The 19,901-nt window shown below is 45.9% G+C and overlaps 1 protein-coding gene across 1 annotated transcript in view; it reads right to left on the reverse strand.

Annotated features, from left to right (window-relative positions):
• Positions 1-19,901, reverse strand: part of LOC133349220 (serine/threonine-protein phosphatase 6 regulatory ankyrin repeat subunit B-like) — a 90,274-nt gene that overhangs the window by 46,070 nt on the left and 24,303 nt on the right. Inside the window, 7 exon segments of the mRNA XM_061562528.1 lie at positions 2,261-2,359; positions 7,209-7,310; positions 12,280-12,381; positions 13,637-13,735; positions 14,645-14,677; positions 14,679-14,750; positions 15,578-15,691. Of these exon segments, the coding sequence (XP_061418512.1) occupies positions 2,261-2,359; positions 7,209-7,310; positions 12,280-12,381; positions 13,637-13,735; positions 14,645-14,677; positions 14,679-14,750; positions 15,578-15,691 (621 nt within the window).

Consider the following 19,901-nt stretch of genomic DNA (forward strand, 5'->3'; position numbering starts at 1 on the left):
GGGTAAAGCCACAGAGAAGCATTGCCCCATTCTATAAAACTCGTGCAGATTATAATCGTCCCTGAAACATAGCACCTTCAATATAGCCTTGCACTTTAAGATTGGTGCAAATACCAAGTGTACTAATTATTTGATTTCATCAGACTGAAAGGTGTGTGCAGGCTGGAGACCAACGATAACTGCTTGAAATGGAGCAGATGCCGCAAGGCACTGTGCATCATTACAATGTCACGGTAATTGGGCTGCCACAATCTGAATAGGGTAGAAATAGCTCCTGCGTAGCTTTGACATCACAAGTGGAAACTGTGGCGGTGCACTTAAAATCTCAAGGCTAAGCCTTTCAATTATTTGTTTCCCTATTATAACGAAGCTTCAATCTCTTTTCAGAGTACCTGTGACATATAACCTAAACACATTGGTAAAAATAAATATCCAGATTCGAGTTATTGACGTCATGTCCTGAGACAAAACACCCATTCAGATCTCTCTCAGAGCAAGTGCAACCCTTTTGTGTTAAAGAACAGCCCACAGAAGGGGATATCAATGAGCTACCTCTGAGACCACTTCAAGTGACCTGATCCACACAGCAGATGGCAGCACTTTCTCACCCGCTCTGCCATATCAGAGTAATGTTCGATATACATTTCTTTTTCGCAGAGCTGTAATTTAGCAAACTTAAGGGCAGAAACAAATTTTACGTGATGTTGATTTGAAGCTTTCGTGACTGCAGGAATCCATACTATCTGGTTATTTCGGTAATGTCACGTAGGTAGAAAAAAGCACAACTCTACAAAACCCCAACCCCTCCCCCCCGTGGCTATTTAAAGCCACAACATCAGATCATTCTTTCTCACCTGATGACGGCCGCTTGTGTTGCAACCAAAATGTCGTGTTCTTTATATTATTTTTTCTACCTACGTGACTTTACCGAAAGAGCCAGAGAGTATGTTAACGTGACGTGTTTTTTTCTTCTTGGTTCTTTCGGTAAAGTCACGTAGAAGGGAAGTAATAAAATAATAAAAATAAAACATAAAACATTATTTTATTACTTCCCTTCTACGTGACTTTACCGAAAGAACCAAGAAGATGAATCCCTGCAGTCACGAAAGCTTTAAATCGTGACGTGTTTTGTTTGCTGGCGTAGTTATTACTCAACAACATGCGGCCCCCTGGATTTGAACCCAGGATCCCAGCGGTGTCAGCTTAGCACTCCAACTTTGAACCACCCAACCAACTCCCATTACTCTCTCTCTCTCGTGGCTACCTTCAATTCCCACACATACACAATATAACTTCCATTATCATCAGCCTTGGTGAATCCACTGCTGAATGAAGGCCTCCCCAAGTCGCTACCATCTCTCACAATCCTGTGATGTGATAATGCACCTAACTCCTTGCACACTGGTTGATTCCCTCGCTCTATCTCTGCTGGCACGTTCTCTCGAATCCCCGTTTCATTCCTTGCCTGCCATACCACAAGTATATTATTGTTGTTAAACTGCCATCATGCATTCTAGCAATGGGTCCTGCACACGGCCACTTACTTTTAGTCACAGTTTCAATAACAAACTGAATCTCTGTGTTCCTCATTCTGTCTCTCGATGTAAGTCCAAGCATCCACGTCCCTCCGTGGTTCTCTGTGCACGTTTCAGTTGTTGTTCCATTGCTCTTTTTAATGACTTGGAACTACATTACTAATTCAAAAACTTCGTTGTATTTTTCTTCCTATATAATTCACAAGGGTACAATAGGAAAGCACTGTTGAGATACACCTGATTTAGATTTGAAGTTTTCGTGACTACAGGGATCCATACTCTTTGGTTCTTTCGGTAAAGTCACGTAGGTAGAAAATAACATAAATTTGATCACAATTTTATTTTTATTTATGATTAAATTTAATTTATTTTATACCTACGTGACTTTACCGAAAGAACCAAAGATTATACACCTTATTATTATTTGAATAACTGAGATACATGTGCCTTGGTTCAAGAAAGGCGCCTTCAAAGCATGCAAGTTTTGATTGTTTCATTATTGATCATTGGATTAGTGCGACGTCGTAATCTGGCCGAGTTTTTACGGTGAAAACCTAAAACTGAAAAGTGCGCAGATAACCATGGAGACAAGGATACTTGGAATTACATTGGCTGGTAACATCGACTGTGGGTAAAAAACCTCGACTATGGGAAAAAAACCTCGACTGTGGGAAAAAAACCTCGACTGTGGGAAAAAAAAAAACCTGTGTTACGTTAAACTCTACCTTGTTTGGCATGAGCAGAGGGACTCCCTTCTTCAGGAACATCAAGGCAGTGTCAGGGTGACCGCACATGGCAGCAATGTGTATCAGCGTGTTTCCGTCCTGCGACAGGAGAGAATGTTACATTCCATGCTGCGCGGAAACACACAAACAGCAGATCAAACACAAGAAGCACGCAGCTTTAAGGCTGTCAGTATTTCACATTTACAAAGCTGCCTTTCCAGAAATGCCTTGGTTATGTAATACGGGCTTGTGCTGGGTCTAAACTACTGTATCATAAAGCTTTTCACAGTGTAAAAAATCAACAAGGCGCAAAGCAGGGCCATGAAGAGTGAGAATGTCAGTACTATTCGTTGGGTCTTTCGGTAAAGTCACGTAGATTAGGTGCAAAGAAAAGAACTAAAAAATTACAAAAAACTCCGACATTTCGATCGCTTGTGTTGTGATCGAAACGTCGTAGTTTTTTTGTTTGTTATTTTTGGTTATTTATGAATTTTAATTCCTGGAGTCACGAAAGCTTTAAGTCAAAATGTCAGCAATGTTGACAAAGTGGTGGCAAGTTGGCTGCTTTTGTGGAATGTTTCATTTGGCAAGATTTGGTATCATTATTTGCCTAACCCGTCGTGGGTTTTTTTTTCGTGGATTCGTTTGATTTAATTCGTTATGTTTTGGTTAACATTCTATTCACTGAGCTGTATCCGACACAGCAGTTAACAATATTAAACTTGTACATCGACAAGTTTGTTTCAGATTTCTGGTAAGAACAGTCCTCTAGCGACACACTTAAACATTCTACAACTGTCTAGTTTTGGTTTCCAAATATTAGTATAGGATTTGTAAGGTATATCATATTACTGGTTGTTAAATTAGATAACAGGAAACTTACTCAATGGAAAAAAACAGACACGATATTGCAAAATAGTTGTGTTGTATAACACATTCCTGCAGAGGGAGCTGGTAGGAACGTTGGGTTGCTCGGTCAATGGCCAGGGTCAACGGCGGCGTGGTGTATTCCGCAAATATGCCCGACTGTGAGGGCGGGTACACGCCGGCGTGAGTAGGTTAAACGTTGAGTTTTATAAGGGCACCACGGGGTGAGCAGCCCCTCCCCACCCAGCCCCACCCCTCCCACCCTCCCCACCCTCCCCACCCTCCCCACCCTCCCCACCCTCCCCACCCTCCCCACCCTCCCCGAACTGAGGGTCATCATGCTGTGAGGAACATGTGTTACCACTGGGCCACCATACATGTTTACTGCATGCGTGTGGATGGTTGTGCTTATTTATGTGCAGGACGCATGTGCCGTACCAGTGTCGGATTAAATGGGGTGATCGGAGCAATTCCCCTCCACCCCCCAAGCCCTTGAGACCCTGAAGAAGCTGTTATGTTATTGATATTTTGCAGAGTAAATACTTTTCATTTTTATTATCATGATTAATGTAGCTCCCCGTTTGAAAAGCTTGAAAGGACCGTGGCCTACCCTCCTACTCTGGGAATTTTTATTTTAAATCCACCTCTGGTACATACAGTACCTTGCTGTGTGCACCCTGGTACATATTATTCTTAATATTGTTATTCCAGATTTAAAGCTTTTGTGACTGCAGGGATTCGTCTTCTTGGTTCTTTCGGTAACGTCACGTAGAAGGGAAGTAATAAATTAATAAAAATAAAACATAATAAAATATTTCTCACGACGTTTCGGCCACAACGCAAGCAGCCGTCCTCAGGTGAAACCAGGTCTGTCGAGGCGACAGCGTCTGAATGAAACAGCATATGCATATGCAAATTCTTTTGTCAAGGCGCCCTTTCCCCCCCCCCCTTCCAACCCAGCTTATATATATGCTCCAAGCACGTGTGCTGTTTCATTCAGACGCTGTCGCCTCGACAGACCTGGTTTCACCTGAGGACGGCTGCTTTGCGTTGTGGCCGAAACGTCGTGAGAATTATTTTATTATGTTTTATTTTTATTATATTATTACTTCCCTTCTACGTGACTTTACCGAAAGAACCAAGAAGATGAGTGTTATTCCCCTGCACGACCTATCCAACACCGCACTATACAGGCCCCTTGCAATTAACTGCTGTAGAAAGCGACCAATGGGTTCAGCAATTATTATTGATAAGGTCAACTTGGGGCTTAAAGTGTTTTCCTCTGTCGCGCTCGAGGAAAAGGTGGGCTTGCCTGATGCTACTCGATGTGAAAGCGCCAGAGGAAACAGCCTCTGAGTGTGTTGATAGTAATCACCCTGCTGTTGCTGCTGTTTGCTGCTGCTGCTCCTGCACAATGAGCTTAATCGGCCTCACTTTTCCACTCTCTGTCTCCAGGAGTCGAAGGCTTAAACTATGAAACTATTTTTTTTATTATTTTACCAGTTCAGGATCACTTGAGCTATGTAGCTCTTTTTTAGAAGCGACCTGACCACAGATGATAGCTCAACAAAGTGGCTTATCGCGTGTAAATGTATTGCAGCCAAATACTCTAAATACACGTTTCTAAATGTTGAGGGGAAAACCGGAGGACCGGAGAAAAATCCACGCGACCACGGGGAGAGAGACACGGAAACTCCAAAAATATAGCCGTTAGGGTCGGGATCGAACCCACGACCTCCTGCATACCAGGCAAGGTAGTTAACATCTCGCCAACCAAACGGGTTCAGCAATTAATCGCCATTGATATGATTAACGCTTAAAGTGTTTTCCTCCGTCATGCTCGATGAAAAGGTGGACTTGCACTGATGCCACTCGATGTGAAAGCGCCGGAGGAAACAGCCTCTGAGTGGACTCGTATTAATCACCCTGCAGTTTGCTGCTACTGCTTGCTTGCTTGCTGTTGTACAACGAGATTCACCGGCATCGCTTTGCCACACTCTGTCTCCAGGTATTCGAAGACACCACCTGACAACCAAGGTGCAACATTGGATGTCAGTTGCTTTGCTGTTGAATGGGTGGTTTCTAACCTGACTGAGAGAAGGCCAGGATTATACTATTATACTAATATATATATACACACACCGAGTGCATAGGAAGCTAAAGTAAATACTTAAAATCGTGCTGCCTTAATGCCAGGTCGAATTAAATTGGCTTTAATATAAATTGTTACTTTGGACTGACTTGTGCCTGAAAATCTGTACCTGCTCAAAAGGGTGTGGTGTGGTGCTCACATTCGTTGGTGGAAATTCCACATCCCTACAGTAGAGACCAGTCTCTGTATGGCAAATACTCTTAGCTTGCCACTACGTAATAATAACGACGTTAACAGTTTTCAACAACTCCCAATGGAGAATATACAACCAAGAGTTGTAATCACTCCTGATTGCACATGTGGATTGGAGGACATAATGCAGGAAAACGACATCAATGGGCTTGGGCAGGACACGTCACGGCTAGAAGGGCTGATGGCCAATGGTCAAGAATAATGACGGAGTGGCAGCCAAGGATTGGGACGCATCCGGGAGTCCGTCTGCTGCAGAGATGGAGCGCTGCTGCACTCTGGTCGTGTGTAGAGTTCGATTCCCGCTCACGGCCAATACCAGTGACAAATATCTGAACCAGTCCTGGGCCTCACCTAGGTCGACTCGGCCTCAAATGAGTACCTTGTGCAGTGTGTAAACATCGCCACTGGGGAGACAAAGGCGGTCGGGCATGATGGTGGCCACTCAGCCCCTCGTGTGTCGTTTTGGTCTTTATAGGTGCTCGCTAATAGCACCTGCTCCAACGGTATATTAAGGCTATACGGGGGATCTTTGTCTTTGTTATCATCGCAGGTTCGTGAGAAATGGCAGTGGCTTGTAAAGTCCTTCATCCAGCAGTGGATTGGCCATGGCCGGTAATGAATTATTGCTGCGACTGATATACTCCAAACATGTGCATATGTATTACACATCCTTGTGCAATACACATGTATGAATTTGACTGCTTACATACGTTGTATGTGTGTGTGTAATTAGCATATTTTGTTGTGTGTATGTGTGTGTTTTTTTGATATTCCCAAATTCAGCCAGCGTCTGGAAAGCGAGAGTACAAATTGTCCACTGTGCTTTGTTCTGCGCAAGTCCGTTAACAGTGGTGGGTTTACAGAAGCTGCCAGAAATTATGCAATGCCTACGAACATCGCAGCATGTGGGAAATCACTGCTGGGGAGGAACACTGAGCAAGGAGAGATATTTCTCTCCCCCCCCGCGAGTCCGTGATGAGCACATACCTGTCAACCCCTTATCACGGCCTACCTTATTACAGACCAATTCAGACCTTATTGGTCACCCCGTGCCCCTTATAAATCTCAACGTTCATCCTACAAAGTCACATCACAAGGGAGAAACACAAACAAATCGACAAACAATTTGTTTTCCCCGTACTGAAACGGCTGTATGCCGTGTGGACCTGAAAGACTCAATTTCCCTGTACAAGAATACGTTGTAAAGCGTATGGTTTGACACGGTATGTGAGCACATCAACTCCGTTTTTGGTTCATTCTTGTCCCACTAGAAATTAAGGGGGCGCAAAAAATTCCTCAGCCCTGGTCACCGTTGTCCCAAGGGGTCGCCATGCGAGCATTTGAAACAAACAACAAGAAGAAGAAGAAAAAAGCCGCTCCTCTCTCTCTTTACCGAACGGTCACGATCCACAGTAACAGATTCATTATAAAAAACTTCACAATCTATTCTGTTGCCCCGAAGTCGTTTTTTTTTGGTGAGATAGCCGAAGGGACCACAATGCAATGCGCCGCTTCTACCAAACTGCCAAGTTGTAACTCGCATGTGGACATTAAGGTGTGGATTTCAAATTGTCGTTTGGAGTTCACTCGGAAGATCGTTTCTTCAGGCCAATAAAACAATTGTCACATTGCAGCGATGGTTTATTTATTGACAGACTGGCCCCTGTGATAGTTAATGTGGAATTCCCACTTGCAGTGTGGAGGCAAATGCAAGTTGCGCTGTATTTGTGCCCGCACCTTGGTTCTTGCGAACACGTTCGATTTAAACTTTTCGATGAGAATGTCCACAACTGCCGTGTGGCCTCGCTCTGCCGCGATGTGCAGCGGAGACCTGTCGCACTGGGAGAACGGGAAGACAAATCACGTCTTGGCGTGGATTGAATCACACTCTCCAACATGTGCCTCTCCTCTAACGAATGCATTTAGCAGTACGGAAACCAACATGTAGTTGTTAAGAAAAATGCGTGAGCATGTTTGCAAATAGTCCCATTTTCTCTGGTTTGGGTCTTCAAGATTTGGAAAACCCTTTGGCCGGTTTCCAACAAGGATTGAATCAAATTCCCTAATAGCAACACGACTTAAGACTAAAGTTTTGCTCATATTGGATCATCGTCACCCCACTGCATACACGGGCAGAGCAAATGCGTGGACACGTTCCACCTCATTGGGAATTTGGGAAAGCGTTAAAAACAGACTTCTCATTTGAGAATGCATGCACGTGCATGTGTGTGAGTGCAGAGCGGTCGTGTAGCAGTTAGCACGCGTCGCTACGAACTCGGCGACCCGAGTTCGATTCCTGCTCACGACCAACACCAGTGACGATAATCTGAACCAGTCCTGAACCAATCCTAGGTCGACTCAGCCTCAAATGAGTACCTGGTGTGGTGTGTAAAAACATCGCCACTGGGGAGACAAAGGCGGTCGGGCGTGGTGCTGGCCACCCACCCCCTCGTGTGCGTGCCGGCCTTCAGAGGTGCTCGCTAACAGCACTTGCCCCAACAGTCCTTTAAGGCTATACAGGGGATCTTTGTATGTTTCTTTGGGGTGAAGCCGTGAAGCAATGGTCTGCTTGCTGTGGTCCAAAACCGAATAAAAAAAATTGCTTCTGAGCTCACTGGGCCTTGCCAGCTGAAATAAGGTCTGTCTGTCTGTCTATTGCTACAACCCCGTGGCACGGGCTTGATTCCCTTCCATGAAAAACAAGGGTAGCCTACCTTCGCGAGGTCAACTCAGCCTCAAATGGTTCGTGCAGCATGTGAATATCAACCCCGGGGAGACAGGAGTGGCTGGGTGCGGTGTGACTAGCCAGCCGTAATAGGAGCTTGCTAACACTGCTTGCCCCTAAGGTGTACATGGGCGGCAAACAGGGCATCCTTGTCCGGGGCCTGCTGTGCGTGGGTGCACCCAGTCAGAAGGGAACCTGAACGAATACCAACTACCTTTGCAGGAACCGTTACCTTCACAAGCTAAACACACACTACGAGTACAGTCCAACGTCACATGTGTGACCGTCATGCGTCCGCCCTGACCCCATCGCCACCCACACCCAGTGCGGTATTTTCTATAGATGTTCACGTATCTGTGCGACGTTGTACTGCACTGTAGCTTTAACAACGACAGCACAAGCATGCAAGTGATTGTTTCATGTCACCTGAGCATACATCTTCAGCCCACAAAGACAAAGGTCCCCCGTGTAGCCTTAACAAACTGTTGGGGCGAGTGCTGTTAGCGAGCACCTATGAAGGCCGGCACGGCACACGAGGGGGTGGGTGGCCAGAACAACGCCTGGCCGCCTTTGTCTCCCCCGTGACGATGTTTACACACCGCACCAGGTACTCATTTGAGACTGAGTCGACCTCGGGGAGGCCCAGGATCGGTTCAAATAATCGTCATCGGTGTGGGCCGTGAGCGGGAATTGAACCCAGATTGCCGGCTTCATAGCGCTACACCACCGCTACGCCACCGCTACGCCACATCAGCACACACACTCGCAGCGCTATAGCTGGGCACAAGCGTTGGCAGAGTGCTCGACTCACGATCGGAAGAGGTCGTGACCTACAATGTCAGCACACCGGTTAACTTAGCCCACGTATCCCTTCTGCGACAAGACTTCGTTTTTTTTTAACCTGTCAAAAACAAGAGTCGGGGGTGCGTCTTATTATCTGGTCGTCGAGTGCGTGTGTGGGGGGGTGGTTGTCATCTCAGTCGACACTTCACATGGCCTCAAGGTGCACATGGCCTGGCACAAGCGTCGTGGTGATGTCACCGCTACTTAGTGGTGAATGGCGGTTGTTGTTGGGGTGGTTGTTGTAATTTTGTTGACTAGCGGGCAAACGTTTTGGGGTACGTCTTACTTTGTAGAGCGTGTTATGAAATGGGGAATACGGTACCACGCTTTCGGGAGTCGTAATCATGCTTTGAACGGATTGCACTGTCATAGGAATGTGGAATTTCCAATGCCGGTTCAGTACTGCCAATGAAATGAACAGCGACCCCATTGCCCGTTTGAGTAAAGCCCTGCACATTAACTCCAAATTCCGAATAGTTGTAGCCTTTTATTGAAAGCGGTTAATAATTGTTTAGACAAATTGTTTTTTATATGGTCACAACTATGATTTTATTGTTAAACTAAAAGCCTTACAATTCTGGCAACTGCCCAATGATGCTGGTTGTAACTGCCAGCAAAACGTCCACACCGAATGTTCAGTGCTGTGGATTACTCTACAAATCACCGGTGCGCTGAAGCAGTAATACATTAGTCACGTTTGTCCACGTGACAACTTCATCGTCTGCGTTGGGTGGAGGAGGGCTTACGACGCGCGTTTTACTCACGCGATCTGACCCAAAAAATCAACCGCGAATCACATCGGGTCGCGAAAGCCCCTGCGCCCGTGTCGAATCTAAAACCTTCTGCGGAGACATTCTCTGTCTTCACCACTGCCACCCCTCACCCTCACCTCACCACCTACCCCAACTCCTCTACAACCCCGGCTCCCACTCTCCCCGTCCGCCTCCTCCACACCACCGCTCTCCCGTTCCCCCCTTGCTGTCACGCTGCTCTGCACGCACGGTTAATCCCCGGGCATCCGACCAAGCGCACAGTTTGTGTTGTTATTTTATTTTTGAAAAACAACTCACGTCTGCTTTTTGGACCGATATACTGTACTGCTTTGGTCCCCCCCTCCCCCCCTGCGTGCGCGAGCGTGCGTGCCAGTGGCACAAATAGGGCCCACAGGTGGCGCATCGGCCAGGCATCTCAGTCAGCCGACCCGTGACCTCCATGCCGGCGGGCGTTCGACACTTCTCGTGGCCTCGACGTGCACCTAGCCTGGCACAAGCGTCGTCGTGACGGCCACTTAGTGGCGGATGGCGGTTGTTGTTGTTGGAGAGCGCTCGCGCAGTGGTTGGCGCCGCTTACCCGTCGAATTGGATTCCTGCTCATAATCGAAAGCAGTGGCCTATATTTTGACTAGTCCTGGGCCTACCCCTAGGTCGACTCAGCCATAAATGGGTATCTGGTGCGATGTGTAGACATCAGCGGTGGGGGAGACAAAGATGGCCAGGTGTCGTGTTAGCCAACCCATACCCTGGGGCGCCGTACAGGCCTGACAGCACTTGCCTCAACAGTCTGCTCAAAGGCTACGTGGGCGAGATTTGTCTTTGCAGAAAAATAGCGGAGAGTGGTAACACAGCGTGCTACGAACCTGGCGACCTGAGTTCGATTCCCGCGCACAGATAACATCAACGGCGATTATCTGAACCGAACGTGAACCGCGAGGTGGTAACATTGCCGAGGGTAAACTCGGCAAATCGTCCCTTTTGGTGTTTCAGCATTCGTGCCAATTTGTCGAGAGCCAAACGTAGTTGACCTTACAGACTTCTGCCAAGGGAATGTGAAATCCACGACCGGTTCAATACTCGCCAACAGGGGTTAGTCCTGCCGCTCGCTTGTTTGAGAGAGAAAGGGGCTCTGACTTTTGTTGACTTCGCGTAGAGAACACTGAACGTATTTTGTTTTTAATGACTGAAATACAGGTCGCTGGACCGTGCATATTGGCAACAATTTGTAATGTGAATATGCCCTGAGTCTCGCCTAGATTGGCTCAGCCCAAAACAAGTGAGAGCACAGCGTGTGAGTAATGGTAATCTTTGGCGTCTTGCAAAATAGGTGCTCGCTAACAATACACGTCTAATGATCTATAAGTGTTAATTGGGGCGGCGGGGAGGTCTGTTGTATACTGCATGACTATAAAGCGATGAATTATTGCGTTCGAATTTAAACCTAATGAACGACAATTGGGAAATTCTGTGCTAATTTTAGACTAAGGTCACCCAAAGGGGGCCCTCAGAGTGGCCTCTTCGTGGCTAAGTGGACCAATGGGATGCTCTCACTGAGAACACACGGTGAAGTGGAATAATATCCCGTGCAATGAGCATGCAATAAGCCAAACTCTCTGCAATAGCTTAAACATGCGCACGTTAGATAAAGATGCAGCCATGAAATAATTTGCCAACGCCACTGTTGGTGAAAGGACCTCTACTAGAGGGAGTTCTATAGAGCCTCTCTTGGAGAGTACTTTGGCCTACTCTTCCACACTGGCCAGACGTCTTGGAAGAGGTGTGAGTGCCCCACACTTGTCACCACCACACACGTGGCCTGGCATTGACTGTGATGCACCCAATTACACTGCTGGGCGGGCAGGCGGTGGGGTGTAAGAAACTCGCACCAATGATTCAACTGTCACGCCGGGGGAGATGGAACTTCACCTGTAACCTCTGGATCACAAATCCAGTCTGCTGACCATGACACCACGGCAGCAGGTACCACGCATTTCAGAATGGACATACATTCTTTTTTTACTTTCATATATAATCAGAGGTTATTAATCATTCCCAAAAAAAACAATATTGACTGAAATGTCCATATTTTTTATACGTGGTATACAGGAGGGCATGGGTTTGATCCCGACCATGAAGCCTGTATATTTCGAGTTTTGTATGTCCCTCTCCCTGTGGTCACGTGGATTTTTCTCCGGGTCCTCCAGTTTTTACCTCCACATTTAGAAAGGTGTGTTTAGAGTATTTGGCTGCCATAAATTTAAACATGATAAGCTACTTCATTGAGCTATCATTTTTGGCCAGTTCGCTTATGAAAAAGAGCTATATAACTCAGTTTTGTAGAAAAGACATTTACAAAATTTGAAAATGGCATTTGTCCGAAGTTGGTGTAAGTTGTAGTTCAAACTATACGTTTTATGTGGGCCAATGTTTTGCGCTGGCAAACTCCCTTGAAGTGTAGATGGATTACCTTGTCCCCAATGTTGGGGTTGGCTTTAACTTGGTGGAAGAACTTGAGCAAGATCTCATCGCCTTCCCCGGCGGCTATGTGCAAAGGAGTCTGGCCTTCACCCTACAGAACGCACGTTACAATACACAACGAGGTTGGAATATCAGAATCTTTATTTAGACTGGAAGAATCCGATGAGCCATGAAGCTCTTTTTGCACAGATGCTCAGTAGAATATATTTACAAGGTAAAGGTGCAGCCCTGCAATGCCTTGCTTGCGCCACTGCTGATGGACGAATCTTCACTAGCGGGAGCGCCGGAGAGCCCCTCTAGGAGGATATTTTGGCTTCCTCTTCGCACGCTGGAAGAGGGAGGAGCGCCCACACTTTACCCCACCAAAAGCGACCTACTGGTCGATAAACTGCGGCGAACCTATTTACACTGCTGAGTGAGTAGAGGTGGGGGGATTTAAGAAAAGTTCTCGGTGGGTAAACTGCCACTCCGGGAGATCAAACCGGCGGCCTTTGGATTGCAGGTGCTGACTGCTGCACCATGGCAACAACACCAATGTTTTTCGTGCCGAAAATTGAACGTGTTTATTTCCAAAGCTCGCGTAGTTGTGGAAATGGCATGGAAAGTAAAGCGCAAAAATAAATCTGCGGAGACGTCGCTGATTTGTAACAACCTTGGCTCGTGCATAATTTAACATTATAAGAGAATCGTACTGACTGATGGACACAGTGCCTCGGCGGAGTATTACTGGCTGAAATACATTCACTGAGATTGGTGGGAGACTTGTAGAGGCCTTGCGATGCAGTGTTGCCTCCCGTATAATTAATCATTTTTAATTTCGTGGGGTGTCTGCAATTGGATCGCCACTGCGTATCGACGGTGGAGTGAGCGGACGTCCACCAGAGAGGCGGAGTGATGAAATGAGCTCGTGTGGTGACGCTCCTTGGAATGCTGCATCACGGCACCGTGAGGAACGGTGACGGATTGGGAAGACATTCATTCAGCAGTGGATCGATCATGGCTGATGACAATGACGACGGCATCTTAACAAGAGCGCGCACTTTTGCACATCTTTAGTCGACAAGATTTTAGCACATGGAGGGGCATATGTCCTCAAATGTGTCAAACAGCAGCTCATGACTGTGGCTGTCTGATGTCTTATGAAGAAGGCCCATCGCTCGATGTAGAGACTCGTTTCAGCCACAATAATTAATATTTCCACACCTGGTTCACAATCATTTGACCATGGGGCTGTTCTTATCTTTGTTTGAATATTTTTTTAAATATATATTGCTGTGTATCATAACTGTGAGTTGGGGAGAAAACCCTAATCATTATGTAATATAAATTATGTGCCAATGACCTACATTCTGAACATCTATGTTGGCTCCAGATTCTATGAGGAGTCTTGCCAGTTCCAGATCCTTTTTCTTGGAAGCCAAATGCAAAGCAGTGTCCCCATTGTCCTGCCAACAAAGAAAAGAAGGTACACGCACTGATGTAAATACTTAACAATACCTCGACACACGAATATATATATAAGCCGCGGCCCTCACCAGGACAAACGGACTGAGAAACGAAAGAAACAAATATATAACGGTAAAGGTGCAACCCTGCAAATTTATCAGCAGGCCACCACAGACGACCTGCCCATGTTAACTGTGGTGAATAACATTTTGTATATAAAAAAAATACTTTAAAACATGTTTTTATTTTACCAGGTAAGGCCCACTGAGCTATATGAACCTTAGGGCGGGAGCCCAGGGTACCATAGTTTACCGGCTCTCGCATAATGTCTGTGATGCAGCCATTTTTAGTCTGTTGATGAGTCGGCAATACGGCAATCGACTCGTCTCGACGAGCTGTACACGATGCACTATTCAAAGTTGAAATTTTCGATAACGGATTTTTTTATGCTGATGTTTGGCGTTTCGACATCGTGGAGTAGCACTGACGTCGGATTGATTGGTACCCCAGTAGCGGAGTGAAGTACACCCCTGGGAAAAATAGCGTCCCAGAAATGCAATATTTAATTGCCTCGGCCATTTTGTATTATTTGGTACCACGGGGTACTGCTATAAGGATCTTTAGCTCTTTTTGAGAAGCGACCTGGCCACAAACGATAACCCAACGAAGTGCCTTATCATGTGGAAATGTATTGCAGCCAAAAAATCGAAACGCATGTTGATTCTAAACGTTGCAGGAAAAACTGGAGGACCCGAAGAAAAATCCACGCGACCATGGGGAGAATACGCAAACTCCAAAAATTAAACAGGCATCATCAGGGTCGAGATCGAACCCACGACTTCCTGTATACCAGGATGCCAGGCCATCGTGGCGCCTCCGTTATTCTGGGGTGCGGGGGCGGCAATTACCGTCCTGTGAGCGTGGAGCTGCTGCTCAGGCCCCCGTCGAGAGGAGCTCCCTGCAAACGGCCACGTTGCCGGCCTCGATCGCGGGGAACAGCGCGATCGAGCCGTCCTGCGGAAACACACGCACGGGGGTCTCGTAACGAGCGTGCCGTCTGGCATCGTTGCAGCCGTATCCATACGCGCCGAGATAGAAATCGAAGCGCCGATGTGGTGAGATGTTAACTACCTCGCCTGGTGTGCAGGAGGTCATTGGGTTTGATCCCGACCCTGACGCCTGCTGTTGTATATTTGGAGTGTGCGTGTCTCACTCCGCGTCGTCGAGTGGGTTTTTTTTCCGGGTCCTCGGGTTTTTGCCTCCATATTTAGCAACATGCATTCGGAGTATTTGGCTGCAAAATTTACACTTGATAAACTACTTCATTGAGCTTTCATTTGTGGCCAGGTGGCTTCTGAAAAAGAGCTCTATAGCTCAGTGGGCCTTACCTGGTAAAATAATTGGTGTCGGTTTAGTTTAGAAGCAGACGCTTTGTACAAAGCACCTATGAAGACCGGCGAGGCACACGAGGAGGTCGGTAGCCAACACCACGCCCAGCCACCTTTGTCTCTCCACTTACGAGAGGCCCAATGACATCAGCTATGAGCGGGAATCAACTTCAGGGGTGCTGGGTTCATAGCGCAGTGCACGAATCATAGCACTACAGCTCCCCAATACTGCCATGAAGTGATGGAATGCAACTCATTTGAGAGGACCACCTCCGAGGAGGAGATGGAGTGATGAAATAATCTCGTGTGTAGGTGCAAGGTGCACTATTTCATCGCAGGATCGTGAGAGATGGCATCAGCTTGAGGATGCCTTCATCCAGCAGTGAAGTTATCCTGGCTGAGAATTATGATGACAATGATGACACCTACACGATGTGTGAAGTTTCTTTGTACCTTGTCTGGAACGAAGCGGGCATCCTTGCCGGACGCTTTCAGCAGAAGCAGCACCGTGCTCAGGGCACCGGTCGGACGTGCGGCTGCTACGTGCAGTGGCAGCTGCTCCTTCGGCTGAGGCAGTAGAAGAGGCACGCAGGGAAGAAGCCACATTCATGAGCACATGCCTATCATCATCAGAATCATAATAAAACACATTATGCATTTAGTAGGCACCGTTACCGGAGTCTGTCCCCCCCCCCCCCGCTCCAACCCTCACGCCCACCCCCCGAGTCTACTTTAGAGTAGATTTCAAGAATCTCATGTTTTTTTTATTGTTAAGCCTTTATAGATGTAATATTGTTGATATTATTACTGTATTATTACGTCACTATATAGGCTGAATTTATTATACGTATGCAAGTATTCAACCGACAAGAGAAAATGGAATTTCATCACTGGCACGTAGCCACCCATTGCAATGAACGCCACCAAATTATGATTAGAGATTTCACCGAATTTTACTTTATGAGCAAACGTATTTAAATATGCTGAATCATATAAGCAGGGGAAACATCTATAAAGTACATATTGTGCATACAATAAAAATTCAACATCTGTCAATAACACTGCGATCCTAAAAGATACAAACAAATATAACTGTTAAAGTTTCCAGATTGAGTTGGTCATTTGAGTCGGAGGCTACACTCAAGAACATGGGGCCTGGTGATAAATTAATATAAAAACAATTCTGATGGCCAGTTTTTAAATACACAGGGTGGCCCAAAAGTCAGGGTACATAGGGTTATTATATTTACTTTAATGAATCACACAGGGTAATTTTATTTATTTTAACAAATGTTCAAACTGACTCCCATTAACATTAATGCACGAGTTAATACTCTTTTCAAATGAATTCAGGAATTTTTGTTCCGTTTTTATTATATTTCAGTAGGAGCCCCGGTACAGAGCACAAACCGCGACATATGATTCGGGGGGGGGTATACAGAAACCCCGCGCATTGTCACTTTAACCACTCATTGTCACTTTAACCACTCACTGTCACTTTAACCACTCACTGTCACTTTAACCACTCACCAGAGGTGAGACAAAGTCATTGTTATGCAAGTCCAAGTCGAGTCTGAAGTCATCAAATTCATGACTCGAGTCTGACTCGAGTCCAAGTCACATGACTCGAGTCCACACCTCAGAGGTGGGACAAAGTCATTGTTATGCAAGTCCAAGTCGAGTCTGAAGTCATCAAATTCATGACTCGAGTCTGACTCGAGTCCAAGTCACATGACTCGAGTCCACACCTCAGAGGTGGGACAAAGTCATTGTTATGCAAGTCCAAGTCGAGTCTGAAGTCATCAAATTCATGACTCGAGTCTGACTCGAGTCCAAGTCACATGACTCGAGTCCACACCTCAGAGGTGGGACAAAGTCATTGTTATGCAAGTCCAAGTCGAGTCTGAAGTCATCAAATTCATGACTCGAGTCTGACTCGAGTCCAAGTCACATGACTCGAGTCCACACCTCTGCCACTCACTGTCAATTTAACCACTTACTGTCACTTTAACCACTCATTGTCACTTTAACCACTCACTGTCACTTTAACCACTCACTGTCACTTTAACCACTCACTGTCACTTTAACCACTCACTGTCACTTTAACCACTCACTGTCACTTTAACCACTCACTGTCACTTTAACCACTCACTGTCACTTGAACCACTCACTGTCACTTTAACCACTCACTGTCACTTTAACCACTCACTGTCACTTGAACCACTCACTGTCACTTGAACCACTCACTGTCACTTTAACCACTCACTGTCACTTTAACCACTCACTGTCAATTTAACCACTCACTGTCACTTTAACCACTCATTGTCACTTTAACCACTCACTGTCACTTTAACCACTCACTGTCACTTTAACCACTCACTGTCACTTTAACCACTCACTGTCACTTTAACCACTCACTGTCACTTTAACCACTCACTGTCACTTTAACCACTCACTGTCACTTTAACCACTCACTGTCACTTTAACCACTCACTGTCACTTTAACCACTCACTGTCACTTTAACCACTCACTGTCACTTTAACCACTCACTGTCACTTGAACCACTCACTGTCACTTTAACCACTCACTGTCACTTTAACCACTCACTGTCACTTGAACCACTCACTGTCACTTTAACCACTCACTGGCACTTTAACCACTCACTGTCACTTGAACCACTCACTGTCACTTGAACCACTCACTGTCACTTTAACCACTCACTGTCACTTTAACCACTCACTGTCACTTGAACCACTCACTGGCACTTTAACCACTCACTGTCACTTGAACCACTCACTGTCACTTGAACCACTCACTGTTACTTTAACCACTCACTGTCACTTTAACCACTCACTGGCACTTTAACCACTCACTGTCACTTGAACCACTCACTGTCACTTGAACCACTCACTGTCACTTTAACCACTCACTGTCACTTTAACCACTCACTGTCACTTGAACCACTCACTGTCACTTTAACCACTCACTGGCACTTTAACCACTCACTGTCACTTGAACCACTCACTGTCACTTGAACCACTCACTGTCACTTTAACCACTCACTGTCACTTGAACCACTCACTGTCACTTGAACCACTCACTGGCACTTTAACCACTCACTGTCACTTGAACCACTCACTGTCACTTGAACCACTCACTGTTACTTTAACCACTCACTGTCACTTTAACCACTCACTGGCACTTTAACCACTCACTGTCACTTGAACCACTCACTGTCACTTGAACCACTCACTGTCACTTTAACCACTCACTGTCACTTTAACCACTCACTGTCACTTGAACCACTCACTGTCACTTTAACCACTCATTGTCACTTTAACCACTCACTGTCACTTTAACCACTCACTGTCACTTTAACCACTCACTGTCACTTTAACCACTCACTGTCACTTTAACCACTCACTGTCACTTTAACCACTCACTGTCACTTTAACCACTCACTGTCACTTTAACCACTCACTGTCACTTTAACCACTCACTGTCACTTTAACCACTCACTGTCACTTTAACCACTCACTGTCACTTGAACCACTCACTGTCACTTTAACCACTCACTGTCACTTTAACCACTCACTGTCACTTGAACCACTCACTGTCACTTTAACCACTCACTGTCACTTTAACCACTCACTGTCACTTTAACCACTCACTGTCACTTTAACCACTCACTGTCACTTTAACCACTCACTGTCACTTTAACCACTCACTGTCACTTTAACCACTCACTGTCACTTTAACCACTCACTGTCACTTTAACCACTCACTGTCACTTTAACCACTCACTGTCACTTTAACCACTCACTGTCACTTTAACCACTCACTGTCACTTTAACCACTCACTGTCACTTTAACCACTCACTGTCACTTTAACCACTCACTGTCACTTTAACCACTCACTGTCACTTTAACCACTCACTGTCACTTTAACCACTCACTGTCACTTTAACCACTCACTGTCACTTTAACCACTCACTGTCACTTTAACCACTCACTGTCACTTTAACCACTCACTGTCACTTTAACCACTCACTGTCACTTTAACCACTCACTGTCACTTTAACCACTCACTGTCACTTTAACCACTCACTGTCACTTTAACCACTCATTGTCACTTTAACCACTCACTGTCACTTTAACCACTCACTGTCACTTGAACCACTCACTGTCACTTTAACCACTCACTGTCACTTTAACCACTCACTGTCACTTTAACCACTCACTGTCACTTTAACCACTCACTGTCACTTTAACCACTCACTGTCACTTTAACCACTCACTGTCACTTTAACCACTCACTGTCACTTTAACCACTCATTGTCACTTTAACCACTCACTGTCACTTTAACCACTCACTGTCACTTTAACCACTCACTGTCACTTTAAACCACTCACTGTCACTTTAACCACTCACTGTCACTTTAACCACTCACTGTCACTTTAACCACTCACTGTCACTTTAACCACTCACTGTCACTTTAAACCACTCACTGTCACTTTAACCACTCACTGTCACTTTAACCACTCACTGTCACTTTAACCACTCATTGTCACTTTAACCACTCACTGTCACTTTAACCACTCACTGTCACTTTAACCACTCACTGTCACTTTAACCACTCACTGTCACTTTAACCACTCACTGTCACTTTAACCACTCACTGTCACTTTAACCACTCACTGTCACTTTAACCACTCACTGTCACTTTAACCACTCACTGTCACGTTAACCACTCACTGTCACTTTAACCACTCATT

Source organism: Lethenteron reissneri, chromosome 29, assembly GCF_015708825.2.
Source record: "Lethenteron reissneri isolate LAM-NWPU_2019-01 chromosome 29, ASM1570882v1, whole genome shotgun sequence".
In the NCBI taxonomy this organism is placed as follows: domain Eukaryota; kingdom Metazoa; phylum Chordata; class Hyperoartia; order Petromyzontiformes; family Petromyzontidae; genus Lethenteron; species Lethenteron reissneri.